A 14,839-nucleotide genomic window follows, 5' to 3' on the forward strand; every position below is an offset into this window, starting at 1 on the left:
AGCTGCTGCCCCCGAGCAGCCACCCCCCGCCAGCGCTCCCTGCCCCGGGCACATCTCGGCTCCCTGCAGCACCGCAGCTACCCTGGAAACAGAAGGCAGGGCCCGGGGAGCGCAGAGCATCTGCACCAGCCAGCCACGGGGACGGTTTTCCAGAGCCGGGTGCCTTTGCTTGGTTTCCTAGCAGAGTTTAAGCTCTGTTAGGAAAAATCAGGGAGGCACGAGCTGGGAGCTGGGATCATCACCCGAGTTCTGCTTCACACCCCCCCAGTGCAGGCATCTGGGCGTGCTCCTCACCCTGCCACGCTCCCAAACCTTGCTCCGTGCAGTGGTGACAAGCCTTCCAAGCACGAAAGCACCGCTCGCTGCCCCGTTTCCCTCTCCACCCCTTCCCCACGCGGAGCTCAGGACCAGGGTGCCCCATCGCCGCCGGCACAGGGCTGACACTCGATAGGGGTGACACCGGAGCCCTCCCCGCAGGACAGGCCAACCTTGCACATTGCAAGCTGCATCTGATAGCGCCGTCGAATTAACCACCTGGGAAAGGAAATCTGGAGAAGTCTCGTTGGGGCTCAGCCTCTCCTGGAGGCTCAGCTCAGGGCAGCCCTGTCCTCCAGCAAGTCCCCAACTTCCCTCCAGCAGTGCCGCGGGCACCTCCTGGCCAGGTGGGATGGGAAGAGCCACAGGGCACAGCAAGTCTTTGGGTAGCAGAGAGCTGGAAGCCTGCTTCTCACGGGCACCTGCGTGAACCCCTGGCCACATGCCCACGCAGAGGGTGTCCCATGCGGGACAAGAAACGAGGCCCTGGCAGCTCGTGGTGTGACCAAACCTGCCAATGCCACCTGGCAGAACCGAAAGCACCGACACTGTGACAAACCTACAAAGCAAACGTGGGCAAGCGGGTGCTAGAGCTCAAGGAGCTCGAGCAGAGGGCTCACTGGTGCGGCCGTGTCACGCTGTGATGCACGGAGCCCGACAGAGGCTTCATGCCCAGCCACCAGCCTGGAGCACAGCCAGGAGATGCTGGGAGCAGCTCAATGCTCCGGGACACGCCGTCACCTCCTCGTCCACCCTGCATGGGTACCGTGGGCAGGATGAGCCTGGAAGGCAGGAGGCACCACCACGCTCCATCAGAGCTACCACAGAGTCACAAGCAGCCTAGCCCAGCTGATTTCACGTTTTCATGACTCAGTTTCCCTCAGTGGGAAGAGAGAGCCTATTTTCCCACCTCTGTGGGGCATCTGTCAGCACAGCCATGAGGCTGCCGGAGGAGCTGTCACGGTGCCACGCTCCACTTCCTGCACCAAAAAAAAATAAAAATGCCCCCCACTTTTTTTTTCTTACACCATAAAGCACCCTGAGATCAGACTGCTTCGAAATCTTAAGGTCTGAGCAGTGCCAGACCCAGTTAACCTACACATACCCGTGCAGTGAGTCCAACAGAGGGCTGGGGCTGTACGAACCCCATGGGGCTGGTCTCAGAGCAGAGCTGCACACATCTGAGCCGGAATTACACTGGGGCTATTGAAGCAGTCTGGCAACAGCATGACACGGGATGGGGGGCACACGGCCACCTGTCTGATTCATCACTCAGAGAGTGAGGCAGGCACCGGGCTGCAAGAGGAAGCCCATGGGGTGGGGATGCAATACCTGTAAGTATCTGAAAGAAAGCAAGAAACAGAACAGGCACAGGACTCCCAACACCTTATTGCCTGCTTTTTTTCTTGTTGGAATGGCAAAACGTGCCGGTTTCTCTGTGATGCCCAGGTAGAAGATTCCCCACCTCCGTCTGTCCCTGAACAAGCAGGGGGGGGGCTGTCTGTGTTCATAGCATGGGAAGGATCAAACCGTGGTGCTGATGGAAATGTTGTCCCCAGACTTTACCTCTGAACACTTCTGTTCCCTGTGCATCAGCAGGATGGGGCCATGGGTGCGAGAGCCTGCTGCCAGCAGCATCACAGCTCCCCTGCCCAGCACCGAGGCGCTAGGATAATGAGCGATGAATGTAAATTATACAAACAGCCAGGTAAATAATGCCAACAACTCCAATAGCTTCACTGCCTTCCGAGCACCTGCTTCTACCCAGACTCTGCGATGACAGATGTGTCAGAAGAACTTGGTGCAGAAGGCCAGGCACATCAAAGCATCGCACAGCACCACGTGCGAGACACGCCAGTGAAAACCTAGTGCTTCTCTTGGGTGCCAATGCCACCATGGGAAGGCTGTTACGGCATTACCTAATGGCTCCTCTCGGAAAAGAAAGGGAGAAAGAAACAGAGAGGGAAAATAAACACAAAACACACAGCATTAATTCACGGGTCACAGTCAGCCACGCAGCAGCTTTGCTAGAGAAGCAGCTTGGGCTGGAGGCAGTCTGGGTGCTGGACCTGAAAACAGGGATTTGAGTCCCTGCTCCGTCTCTGACGTTACGTGACCTTTGATGAGCTGCTTTATCGGGCTCAGTCACATGGAGATAATTCAACATTTTGTGCAGGTGCCCACAGACCCATGGGTCTGTGAGAGGTGCTACCACCCCAGGGTGCTCAGCCCCAGGCCACCCCACTTTGTAGGTCCCACTGGAGCCCTCTTCTCTGCTTCCTTCCCCTTGTGGTCTTGTGGTCTTGTGAGCTCTGGTCTAATTGTCTCTGCACGGTTAATGTGCACCGCTGTTTTCTCTTAGCTGCCTAGAGAGCAAACCGTGGCGTCAAAAATCAGTTGGGTTTAGGTTGCTTTGATTGCAAGCGAGGGTTTTCCCCTCTCTAGGCATATATAAACAGCGATTTGTAGAGCAAAGCACAGCTTTGAGCCCAGGCCATATGCTAGCAATAAGATCCTGCAATAGCAGTGGCACTTTTCTCTACAGCAAGATTTGACAGGATCGAGCACTCCACCATAAACACGTATCCAAAAAGCAAGGACTTCTTACAGTGGCGACAAAACTCGGAAGCAGAAACCAAGGTTTTTGCTCTGAATTTACGTGGCGAAACGACGAGTTCCTTCACGCCATGCCTTGCACAGCCCAAATCACCATTCACTTTAGCTGTCACATCCTGCCCCTGTAAAAGGGCTCCAGGCTCCTTCTTGGTGACAGAAGCACACACTACTGAGCTCGGATACCCACAGAAACATTTCGGATCATTACTCTGCCCATCCACACCAGGAGCTCTGAGCCTCATGGCCAATTGCAGTCAGCATTACAGAAGGAAGCTCTTCAAGCTCTCAGCCTCCCACAGCTTTCACAACGGGCCTTTGGTAGAGGAGAGGACCGGGAGCAACCCAGGCAGTGCCTGAGCTTGGTTATATCGGGAGCTCACCCCTTAACAGGCACCAGAAATCCATACGGGATTTCAAAAAGCTTCTCCCTAGGTTTGGGCTTTATTTAGCAACCAGCCTCAGCCAGCCACGAGATACAAAGCACAGACAACCCTGCAAGTGTCTTTTAAAGTTCAACCTTGATACGTGTATTTTTATGTATACTTCAAGTGTAAGTGCATTTTACAGGCCCAGAAGGGGCTCCATCTACCTGAAGTTCACACAAGCCCCGTGACGACCCATGGCTCCCAACGAGCTGGCGGCGCCATCTGTGCCCAGGGCCCTGTTCCTGGCGCCACTGCCTTCTAGGGGGTCGCCAATCTCACCCCATCCACCCACAGAGTGCCCTGAGGTTTTACCTAGGCAACCCCAAACTCAAATATTAACAAGCCCAATTAGTGGCATGGCCACAACGGGATGGTGCAGGCAGTGGCTGCGTGCAGGTGAGGAGATAACGCAGCAGCAGCAAGATTCACCTGTCCCCGTGCCATAGGCCCAATGCTGGCACCACCACCTTTGCCGCAGCCCTCCCCGTGTTCCTTCACCAATATCCTCCACAGGGCATGATCCTGAAAGGCACCAGCCCTACACCCTCAGAAAAAAGCTGTATTTTAGTAAGCGGTGAGGAACAGGCTTTGAATCTGTGATACTTTGAGATCTCCAGAATTAAAGTCACACAGCTGCCGAGCGAAGGTCTTTCACGTGCTGCTCACAGTTATTTGATCTCTGCACGTTACAAATCACCCAGACACACCTCACTTGTAACCTACACACCTCACAGCAACTCATTAGGTTTTTAGAAGAGTGCTCTGCAAGGATGAAGAGAGCATGCTTTAGGCCTCGGCATCGCAGTGCAGGCGGCAGGGCCTGGCTCATTAACAGCTCCGAGGCCCACAGCAGATAGAGGCCAAGACCTAGGGAGCAGGAGGGATGAGCCACTTCTGGTCTGCATCTATACCTACAGCCTAAGGGCACAAACAAAGAGAATCAACTTCAAGACTGCATTCCCAAAAAAAGTTAGCCACGAGCCTAGGCAACTTGCTGAGAAATATATGAAAGCACAACCCTGAGGGCTGCTACCTTGAATGAGTCTGTTTTTCTAATGTCTACAAATCCGATGCTCTCCAGTCTGAATATTTATACCATTACTGTTATTTTTCCTTACAAACTGACTCCTTTGCACGTCCTAGATAAATATAGATGTAATTCTGATACATATTTTGAAGCGTGTTTCTTTCAAATCACCCTCTCTATTTAGCTATCCTAAATATGGAAGCCTGGAACATTACAGCACTGAGGAGCTACAGAATTACTTGCACAGAGATTCTTGTAATGGTTCTAACCCCAAAGTTGCCACTAAGGCAAAAACACGACTAGACTAAGCAGTCACAGAGTACAGCAAATATCCGGCTGCTCGGTGCCATTTGTGCATTACCGAGGGGACTGCGAGCTTCAGAGTAACCAAAGGGGTTTATTTTAGGGAAAGACACGTGGCTACGTATTTTAAACAGCTTTGATAACTTGAGCACAAACATTTCACCAAAGCAGATGTTCAGGCATCCAGTTGAAGGCACGCGAGCAGCATTTAATACCTAAGCAAAGCACACTACGATGCTGGGGGTGGCTCATATCCAGCATGAAAACACCGACAAGGTGCTGCCTGACCAGAAAGCGACGGGCTGGCTGCAGGCACGAAGCAGCGAGGCATTTAACTTGGGTTCAGCCACCAGCTGGAAGAATCGACCACCGGAGAGCCAGGAGCCGCAGCCTGCGCCATCCGATGCTATTAACCAGCTCCTGTGGGACGGGTAAGAGGGCGCCGTGCCCACCCAGCCCTCACTCATGGGGCAGGAGGAGGTCACCGCTGCCATCGCGGGGCGGACATCGCGCTGGTACCCGCCATCGCCCTTACCTCCATCAGCGTACGTCTCGGTGCCATAGCCGTCCTGCAAGCCGTTATTCCAGGTACCTTCATACTTGGCTCCACTGCTCATGCTCTGCCTCGTGCCGTACCGTCCCTTAAAGCCGTGGGTCCACTCGCCCCTGTAAACCCACCGCCCTTTGGTCTCAATCCCCAAGCCGTGCCTCTTGCCTTGGGACCAGTACCCCTCGTAGGTGTTGCCGCTGGGCCACGTGTAGATGCCCACCACCTCGAAGCCGTAGTTCCAGGAGCCCGAGTACTCGCCCTGACCCTTGGGGCCGGTGCAGATGCCGTGCCCATGGGCTTTGCCCCCTTCCCAGCCTCCGCAGTAGGCGCCTCCATCATCGAAATCGAACCTGCCTCCGCTCATGGCACCGGCTCCTGGCTAGGGGGGAGCCCCCCAGCGCCCCCCCCTCAGCCGGGCAGGGGCAGGAGCCGGGGGCGAGGCTGCCCCATGCTGGGAGGCTCCGGCCTCTGCTGCCGGGCCTCGCCTGGCCGTGGGAGGCCGGCGAGGAAAAAAAAGATGGGGGGGGGTAAAGGAAAAGAAAAAAAAAAAAAAAAAAAAGGAGGGGGGTCCCAAGCCCCCGCCCCAAGCCTTTCCCCGCCCGGAGGGAGGTCAGCGCTGCCCTAACAAGGCCATCGGAGGCCGGGAGCTGCTCCCAAAAATAACCCCGCGGGCCGGCCCCCGCCTCGGGGCCCTTTTATGAAGGAGGAGGAGGGAGAGGCCTCCACCCCCCCACCCCCCCCCACCTCCGGGCGGGCAGCCAGCAGAGGAGAGGCTGGGAAAGTGAAATAGCCGAAAATAGCGCCTGGGAAGGGGCGAGCTGCTGCCCGGCCGCCTCCCGGAGGCTGGGAGCGCCCCTCGGGGCTGGCTCCATCCCCAGCCTCCCCCGGCCCAGGAGCTGGGGGGCGAGACGCAGAGCCCTGAGCCCCCCTTTGGGGCAAAGCTCCAACGCTCAGATAACAGTGGTGCACCTTGGACAGCCTCCCGAGCAGCCAGAGAGGTGCTGAAGAAAGCCTACGTGTCTGCAGGACGAGCTAAATGTGTGTAAATGTCACCTACAAGACAGAACAGCCGTGCATCGTCCTGTGCAGGCACAGGTGAGGGCCACCGCTGTGAAGTGTACTACAAAAAGCCTCACAAATTACTCAGCCACGCAAACGAGGGAATGGGCTCCTTGGATAAGGGACTGACACAACTCAGAAGCACCCCTTGGCAGAACCAGAAACCCCTTTTCCATTTTAACGTCAGATCTTAAAATTGTCAGAAATTTTATGTAAAATTTCATGTCAGAAATTAAAACAAAACAAAAAAACTTTCAGACTACTTAGTCATGCTTTCAAGGTTTGCTCTGCACCATGCAGGGCTGGAAATTGATGTTTTCACCAAGCAAAGCCGGAGGTTTTTTGGTTTGTGGCTCCTGGGCAGAGCCAAGCAGCATGTAGTAACAGGGCTGAAAGTGTTAAGAGAGCACTCGCAGCTGCCCGCAGCCCGCTGCTCTGCAGTGTTCCAGGATTTGCCAGCCCAAGTATGTTGTAACTGTCCTAGGAGGATGCCAAGTTCAGGACCACGTAATTATTTACTTAGGAACTCTTCCTAATTACGTAGCACAGTTGTGAACTGATAGACCACTGTTTAAATATTAATAATTTATGAACATGCTGGCATTTAGAGAGCCCGCGCTGAGCACTGAATCAGCCATGCAATCAAACTTTAGGAAACACTAAAACCTGGTGTGTAATCAGGCACCACCCAGAGCTCCTCTGATTTCTTCTTTTTGGCAAAAAAAATTATCGCTCTGCTTTGAAGGCTGGCGAGGCAAGGAGTCAGCCGCACCCAGCCAGCCCCGACTCGGGATGGGGTGACCTCTAGTGGCCCTGCAGCACTCGCTTCCCATCCCAGTCTGCACCAGTTCACCTCTTTATTTTTCACACTACCTCCTGAATTTCATTCCACTTTCTATAAAGTGGTATCGAGCACCTGGCATTTTAATCCTAAACCCAGCAAGTACAGGTCTGTGGTGATTATCAAAGAAATGTTAAAACAACATATATTGAAAAAAGGTCTTCACATCACCATGGCACCTACCATGTTACATGCAATGGTGATGTGGCTGCTACTGGCAAACATTTGGGAACAGTAATACTTATTTGAGAAGTATTTTATTCTGAAGCTAGAAAATGCTGTTTTGGCCTTCCTAAAAATACACTGAACAGGCTCCATCTTATTTTTACTTCTGTTACCTTGAGAAGCAATTGTCCATAAGAAAGCAGGGTATTTCTGCTCCTGAAGACAAGCCTCTAAGGCCTTTGGGACATTCACTGAGGAGTTACACTTGCTTCACGTTTTCCGCTAGAAAACACTACAGAAATCAGAATAACCTCTTGAATAAGGCCTTCCCTTGATAGTCCACATCTCCTTTCTGCTTTCTGCTTCTAGCAAGCAAATCTTTCCTCTGTTAACCTACTTTCACCTAACTGAACAAAGACAGGTGAAAGAGGGTGACTGTTTAGGTGACCATAATAAAGCCTCTCTTCAGGCACAAAGGAATAACAATGTCTCCACCCAGGAAAAGCAGATTCTCTTTCCTGAATTTGCCTGGAGTAGGATTTGTACCAAGCAGAGGATGGGAAATGATCATGCTTTATGAAATAAAATCAGAGGCACAATTGTCCAAAAATGCAAGCCTAAGCATTACAAACTGAGGCCAAAGTCGATTCAAAGAAGCTGAGTTACACCAAGTTTCTCTCATAAGAGCTCTAACTACCAGGAGAACTAGATACTCTTCCCTTCCAACAAACTGAAACAGGAGGATTTTGAAAACGAGGTAGAATTTCCCACAGTAGATCTCTCAAGTATAGGCAGATACTCTTTAAACACGCTCACTGTTTACTTCAATAGCTATTCCAAGTATAAACTATAATGCTTAAGCTGAAGTGTTTGTACATCTGCAATAATGAACTTTACCTAGGATGCAAAGAAAGGTTTTTTATTGCAAGCACAGTGAGCAATGATTGGATCGCATCTCACAGGAATGTGACTGAGGTCACATTAAAACCACCCACACGCTTGTTTCTAGTGCTCCTCGTTGTCAGGTGTACATCATTTCTGCCATGTGAGACATTTTCTTTGGAATATACAAGTAATACTCCATGTATCCCGAAAGATCTTCAATAGTCACATCATCCACAAAGACCCTGGCTTGCTCAGAGCAAGAGCGTGGAGAACTTGATGGAGTTCTTGATGGCAAAGGTTGAGAGTGATCCTCAGCAACTGTTATTCTATCAGGTGCCAATGGGAAAGCGTTCTGCAAGCCAGAGAATTTGTACACTTCCATATCTTGCCATCGTTTACACTGACAGGCTTTATCTGCACAGGCACATGGCTTATTCTTGTTCAGCTTGGACACAGATTGAAAGTCAGAGAGCTGCGTAGTCTCTGGGCCTGCTTTGGATTCTAGAGACATGGCGGTGGGAGAGTTTTCCTGTTTGTTCTCTGATGTAGACTGCAAAACAGAAGTTCCCGAACAATCAACATCTCCCTTCTGGCCAACATCTGGAGCAATACAGCATCGTTCATGTGCACAAGTTTCCTTTGGGATTGGCATCCCAAACCCTGTGCCGTCATCTGGGGCATCAATCTGGCTCTTGTGCACTACTTGGCTGCACGTGGAATGTGATTTTGTGCTGCAATGGACAAACTTTGGAGGATGAAGAATTGGGGATTTGGAACGCCTGCGACGCTGGGTTCTCACAACTCCTCTTGAAGGCTTCTTCACAGGCCTACCATGGAAAGATAAAAAAAAAGTGGGTGAAGTTTCACTAAAAGACTAGTTGGATTATAGGCAACATCAGGCAAGATGCCTAGTGTGGCATGCAAGAGCTTTAACATCAGAGTATTTGGCTCATGGTATTCCACTGTCTTAGAATTTGACATTGTTTTAGTCAAGCACCACTATAAAATATGAAAGAAACACCTGGAAATAAAACCTGAAGTGCTTGTCTTAAGGATTTCATAATGAGTAAAGCATGGGAGACAAATAACCTCCAAGAGAAGGACAAAGCACAAGATGACAGCACAAAACCAATGACTCAAGGCAAGAGAATAGTTTTGTTTCAGTAGATGTGTCAAGTTCTGCATAGACATTCAAGAAACAAATTCTTTAATCTAGTTCCCAAGGCATACCGACACCTGCAATGTTGAATGGTTACTGCAAGAGATTGCCTGAAAAACAGCACTTCATATTTATATTAAGAAACATCTATAATGTTTATGTACCCAAAGCTGAGCAGCATTTCCTTGCACTTCATATAATTGTGCATAAGAACAGTAGTCACATATGACATGAAAAAGGTAGTGCGGAATATTTTTAAATAGTGTTTTTAATGAAATAAATGTGGGTCCCTTCTTTAGGGGCCCAGTTACTGGAAAACTTGCCTATTTAAATTTCACTTCCAATGCAATCACATTTGAAGTAGTCTGACAATCCTTAGATTCTCTTACCCATGCCAGGTTTCCTTAGAAGTACACACATTCTTAGGCTTGTTTTCATCTGCTGCTGTTCTAACTACTGCTCTTGGACTTGTCCCCTCACCAACAGGAAGAGAAGCAGTAGATCTGTGAAAAAGAGAATGAAAACATAACAGCCTAGATTGGTTCATACTATAAATATGAAAAAGCTTATGAAACTTCTTTTCCAGAAGACTACTCCAAATCATTTATGATGTCTTAAAAAACCTGCCCACAAAGATGACCCAAGTCTGACGCATTCCTATGCCAAAAGTTTGTATAACAAGCTTTCGCTGAAGGTGGCGTCATACAGCAAACCAAACAGACTGCAACTCCAAACTCCACACCTCGGTGATGAAGCACACAAAATAGCTAAATATCAGAGGGGGGGGAAAAACACTGCTGAAGAAATGTGCCTCTTTTTCCATAGACAAATAAGCTATTCTTTCCTAAAAATAAATGTTCTTTGGACATAAATAGACTTTGTTTATCTGAAGAACACTCATGTCTTTGTCTAGGATGATGTAAACTAAAGCTTTTCATACTACTGCAAGTTCTATCACTTCAGCAACAGAATCGTGACAGATTTTCAACTTCTATTCAAGCTAGGGATCATTTAAAAAAAATTTACTAGTTTTCCTGGTGCTATAAAACCATTCCAAACCACCATTTTCAATGAGCTATAAGAATACCCGGAATCATTTTGCCATGTTGTGCTTTTATATATTAAGCTGGCATTGACAAGGAAATTATTTTCCAAATTCTTTTTCTTAAATTGTTTTTTTAAGCAGGGCTGATCCCCTGAAAAGTGAAAATAAGTCTTTGCACGCCGTTGTAGGATGGCATTAACTGACATTTAAGAGACTATCCTATCAGTCAAGCACCTGCTATTTTCCATTTAACAAACATCAACGCAGTAGTAAATTGAAGGTCGACAGTAAAAACTACCATAACTAAAGTATGCCTGACTTGGGGGGGGACTGAGGATACCGAAGTATCGAGAGGCACTTGGGTGGTGATAGATTCCTAATGAGCTTAATTACTTAAATGAAAGATAATTTTAGAAGGCCCTCTACTTGCCATTTAGCTTCTAAAGTAATTCCAATTACCAACTTGATACTTGCATACTGCCTTACTTACACTTTTGTTTCCATCACCAGCATAACTGCATCACTGCCAATAGCTTACTGAAATTCAGTACTCTATTAATATACAGTATTAATATAATATATAATATTAATATATATATTAATAAATATGTAATCACACCCATTTGTCAGCAGAAAAAAAAAGCATTATATAGAAGCCATCTGTTCATTTTAGATAAAAAATGATTGTCTCTCACAGAAGACACACTCTGCTCGTGTTCTTCTTTCTGGGACAGTCAGGGTTAAGTGCCACATCTGAGATCTCCCATGAAACAAGACTACACAAAAAGCATTCCTTCCCATTTAGCGTTTTGGTTATAAACAGAAAATTTGTGAGTAACATCAATGAAAATAGTTTGAGTGGGAATCATGCATTGCAGATAGTGCCCTCCTTTACTGATATGGAAAGAATATTTCTCTCCTGGGAAAAGACTGGAGTTTATTCTCATGACAGGCCTTTAAAGCCATAGTAGTAAGCTAACTTCGAGTACAGCTCCAGTGCTATGGATATGACCTCTGGCAGCCAGATTCATGCCAAAATTCATTTAAAATGTGCTGTCAGTTGCTCCTTATTATTAGGTATGTTTCAAGCCTGTTGGGACCTAATAGTGATTGAACAAATCACAATTCCTTGAGAAGTGCAGTCTACAGCTAGTGAATTTATTTCCATTTAACTTGAATGAAGGCTGTCAGTGCCTAACCTTTTGGAATTACCTCCTTCCTTCAGATTGAGCACAGAGGGTGTTCCCTTCCAGTCCATTTGTAATATGTTAACTCTGTACCTCCCTGTGTTGTTACTTACCCAGCTGCGTCAACTCTTAGCTTTTTGAACGCTGTCTGCAGGCTTTCCTCTTCTCCATCCTTAGCTTCTGTTTTCATTATTGGGACGGTTGGATGCTGACAGAGTCACCATATACTGCTAAAAGCAGAAAAGAGACATACCAAACTAAGAACCAATACCTCATTAAAAACATTAGTTGCCCAGCAGCATCATAATACATGAAAGTAAGCTCCAAACAGCAAACTGCACAAAGCTGAGGTCATTCTAACAGAATGTTTCTGAAAGTTGATTCAGAACAAACTCTATGATACCCAACTATGCAACAGTCTCTCATACAACTGCATTGCTGAGTTAGCAATTTAAAGTAAAATCTGGTGTCAAGAGCATCTTGCATAAAGTTTAGACAGACTCTTCCATTTGTCTGAGAGCTGCTACCACGATAACTCCAGAAAAGGTGAAAGGTGAGAAGAAAAAACATTAGAAACAACCAACTTTATACAACTACAGGAGTTGATGTTACATATATATTAAAAACAAAAACAAACAGACCTTTCTTAAGCCAAGATAAAGTGTTAAGCTAAACATTTTTTTCTTATTTCTAGATCCCAGGTGTTTGGTTGAAATTCTCCTCTTACATTACAATTGGATGAAACACTGCAGTGAGTCACATCAGACTCACATCCTCCTGATGTGCTCTATGATCGACTAGCTACTGCTACCATGGAGGACCAAAGGACAAAGAACACACTGCTTTTAAAACACATTAAAATTAAATATAAGTTGTTCAAATTTAAGCAGGTTGAATAAAAAAGTTAATTACATTCGCAGTATACCAAAATAGTCAAAGTGAGTTAAACTGCATCTGTTTTTGCTCACACACACTGGACTATTAGAAAGAAAAAGTGAAGCAGGACTCAGAAGTGATTATTTTTGCATGCCATACTCCTCAATTTTACAAGTTTGCTTTTTTTTTTTTTTTGATTAAATAAACCAGAAGCAGTAAACTCACAACAAAAACTGGTCAAGACTGTGAAAGAATCTGAACAACCAGAATCCTCAACTTTGCTTATACCACCCACCCAAAAGAAATTTTCTACACATCTTGACAATCAAGACTATCCCAATTTCAGAAAAAAAGAAGTCTCAAAAAAAAAAAAAAAAGAAGTCTCATTTCTACACCACAAGCTCAGCATTTGTTGAAGTTTGCCTGGGCAGTTAACCTGCTTCACTTTATACGTTTTGAAAAGAACATACTTTTCACCTGTGTAGTCTCCATTACCACACATCAAAGCCCTTAAACAGAGGTATTTTGCTACTGAGGTCTCTGCAAAACTGCTTTTTAACAGGATAGAAGTTCAATGGATTGACTTGAGTGCTTCTGGAAAAAGGGGGCCATTTGGTGGTAGCCTGGTTGCGTGGGTTGTGAGCAGATCATCAGTGTGTTTTTTTTTTTTTTCAAAAATTTACAAGGGGAAGTCACGCTTGACCAACTTGATAACCTTCTATGATGACACGACTGGCTTGGCAGACAAGGGGAGAACAGTGGATGTTTACTTTGACTTCAGTAAGGTATTCAAACACAAGATTCCAACAAGATCCCCACAAGATCCTGACAGAGAAGCTGATGAAGCACAGGCCGGATGAGCTGCACAGTTCAGCACAGAGGATGGGGAACAGTGGCACAAAGTCAAGCTGGAAGCCAGTAACGAGCGGTGTACCCCAGCAGTCAATAGTGGGGCCACTTTTGCCTAACACCTTCATCAAAGATCTGGATGACAGCACAAAGAGTAGCCCCAGCAAGTTTGCTGATGATACAGCACGGGCAGGAGATGTGGATGCACTGAGGGTATAGTGCTGCCACCCAGACAGACCTTGACAGGCTGGAGAAATGGGCTGAATGAGGGGCATTGCAAAGCCTGGCCCTGGGGAGCAACCCCAGGCACCACCAGCACATGCTGGGGGCCACCCAGCTGGAAAGCAGCCAGCAGAAAAGGCCCTGGGGTCCTGGGGGATGCTATGGGGAACACAAACCAGCAATGTGCCCTGCTTGCAAAGAATGCTCACGGTATGCTGGGCTCCTTCAGGCAAAACATTGCCAGCAGGTCAGGGGAAGTGATTCTTCCCCTCTGCTCAGCACCAGTAAGGCTGTGCCTGGATTGCTGGGTCCAGTTCTGGGCTCCCCAGTACCAAAGAGATGTGGAGCTACTGGGAAGAGCAGGGTCAAAAGGATGAGTAAGGGACTGGGGCATCTCTCCTGTGATAAAAGGTGGGGAACTCGGGCTGTTCAGCACGGAGAAGGCTCGGGGGGATCTTAGTGTCTAAATATGCCCGAGGGAAGGGCACAAAGAAGTCAGAGCCAGGCTCTTTTCGGCGGTGCCTGGGGACAGGGCCAGACGCTAAGGGCACAGCCTGGAAAAGGAGAAGTTCTGTCTGAACAGCAGGAAGCACTCTGCGCTTTCTGTAGCATGGAAAAGAAGAAGTCTGGGTACAGAAAAGGAGCCTCCCGCCCCTCAGAAGCTCAGCTGCTTGTGGGGACGCGGGGCGGGAACTCCTGCTCCGGGCCAGCCCCATTGAGCCGGGGCTGGGAGCTGGTGGCGCTGCCCGTCCGGGCCGCACCGCGGGCAGCTCCGTGCCTCAGGGGGGAGCAACCAGCGGGGGAAGCGGCCAGCACAGGCGCCGCGCTCCTCTCAGCAGGGCAGCGCTTCACACCGCCCGTCAGGAGGCTGCCCCTCGCCCCACGGAGCCTCCTTCAGCGCCCGGCTCCCTGCGGGCCCTCACTCAGCAACGAGCCACCGCCAGCGGCTCCCGGCTGCCGCGGGACACAGCGCGGGGCTGCCCCCAGCCCTCCTGCTGCCCCCACAGCCCTGCTATTCCTCCCCCTCCCCCCTATTTACCCTCCAACCCCCCCCGTCCCCTCCCCAGCTCCATCCCCGGCCCCCCCAGCCCCGTACCTGCCCGCCTGTCCCCAGCCCCGCCCGGCAGCGCTGCGGCGGGGCCCGGCCCGGGAGGAGGCGGCGGCGGCGGGACGCGAACCCGGGTCAGGAAGGGAAAGGGAGGGGAGGGGGGAGGGAGTTTAAATAAAAAAAATAAAAAAAATAAAAAAAAGCCCCGAAGGCCGCATGCGCGCTGCGCCCCGCGCCGCTGACGCCAGTTCCTGTTGTGCTCGGGGC

At 49.0% G+C, this 14,839-nt stretch overlaps 2 protein-coding genes across 2 annotated transcripts in view; both read right to left on the reverse strand.

Annotated features, from left to right (window-relative positions):
- The window catches only part of JPH2 (junctophilin 2), a 29,370-nt gene extending 23,587 nt beyond the window's left edge, over window positions 1-5,783 (reverse strand). Inside the window, exon 1 of the mRNA XM_027442791.3 lies at window positions 5,222-5,783. Coding sequence (XP_027298592.2) covers window positions 5,222-5,600 — 379 coding nt within the window. The 5' untranslated portion in view covers window positions 5,601-5,783. The remainder of the gene's footprint in view (window positions 1-5,221) is intronic.
- Window positions 5,784-8,199: 2,416 nt separating this feature from the next.
- OSER1 (oxidative stress responsive serine rich 1) lies at window positions 8,200-14,754 on the reverse strand. The gene is made up of 4 exons (XM_038166415.2): window positions 14,621-14,754; window positions 11,691-11,807; window positions 9,735-9,848; window positions 8,200-9,013 (listed from the first exon to the last, which is right to left on the reverse strand). The coding sequence occupies exons 2-4, from the start codon at window positions 11,765-11,767 to the stop codon at window positions 8,323-8,325; spliced, it is 882 nt and encodes a 293-aa protein (XP_038022343.1). The 5' UTR covers window positions 11,768-11,807; window positions 14,621-14,754; the 3' UTR covers window positions 8,200-8,322.
- Window positions 14,755-14,839: the final 85 nt, after the last annotated feature.

This window comes from Anas platyrhynchos, chromosome 21 (genome assembly GCF_047663525.1).
Source record: "Anas platyrhynchos isolate ZD024472 breed Pekin duck chromosome 21, IASCAAS_PekinDuck_T2T, whole genome shotgun sequence".
In the NCBI taxonomy this organism is placed as follows: Eukaryota; Metazoa; Chordata; class Aves; order Anseriformes; family Anatidae; genus Anas; species Anas platyrhynchos.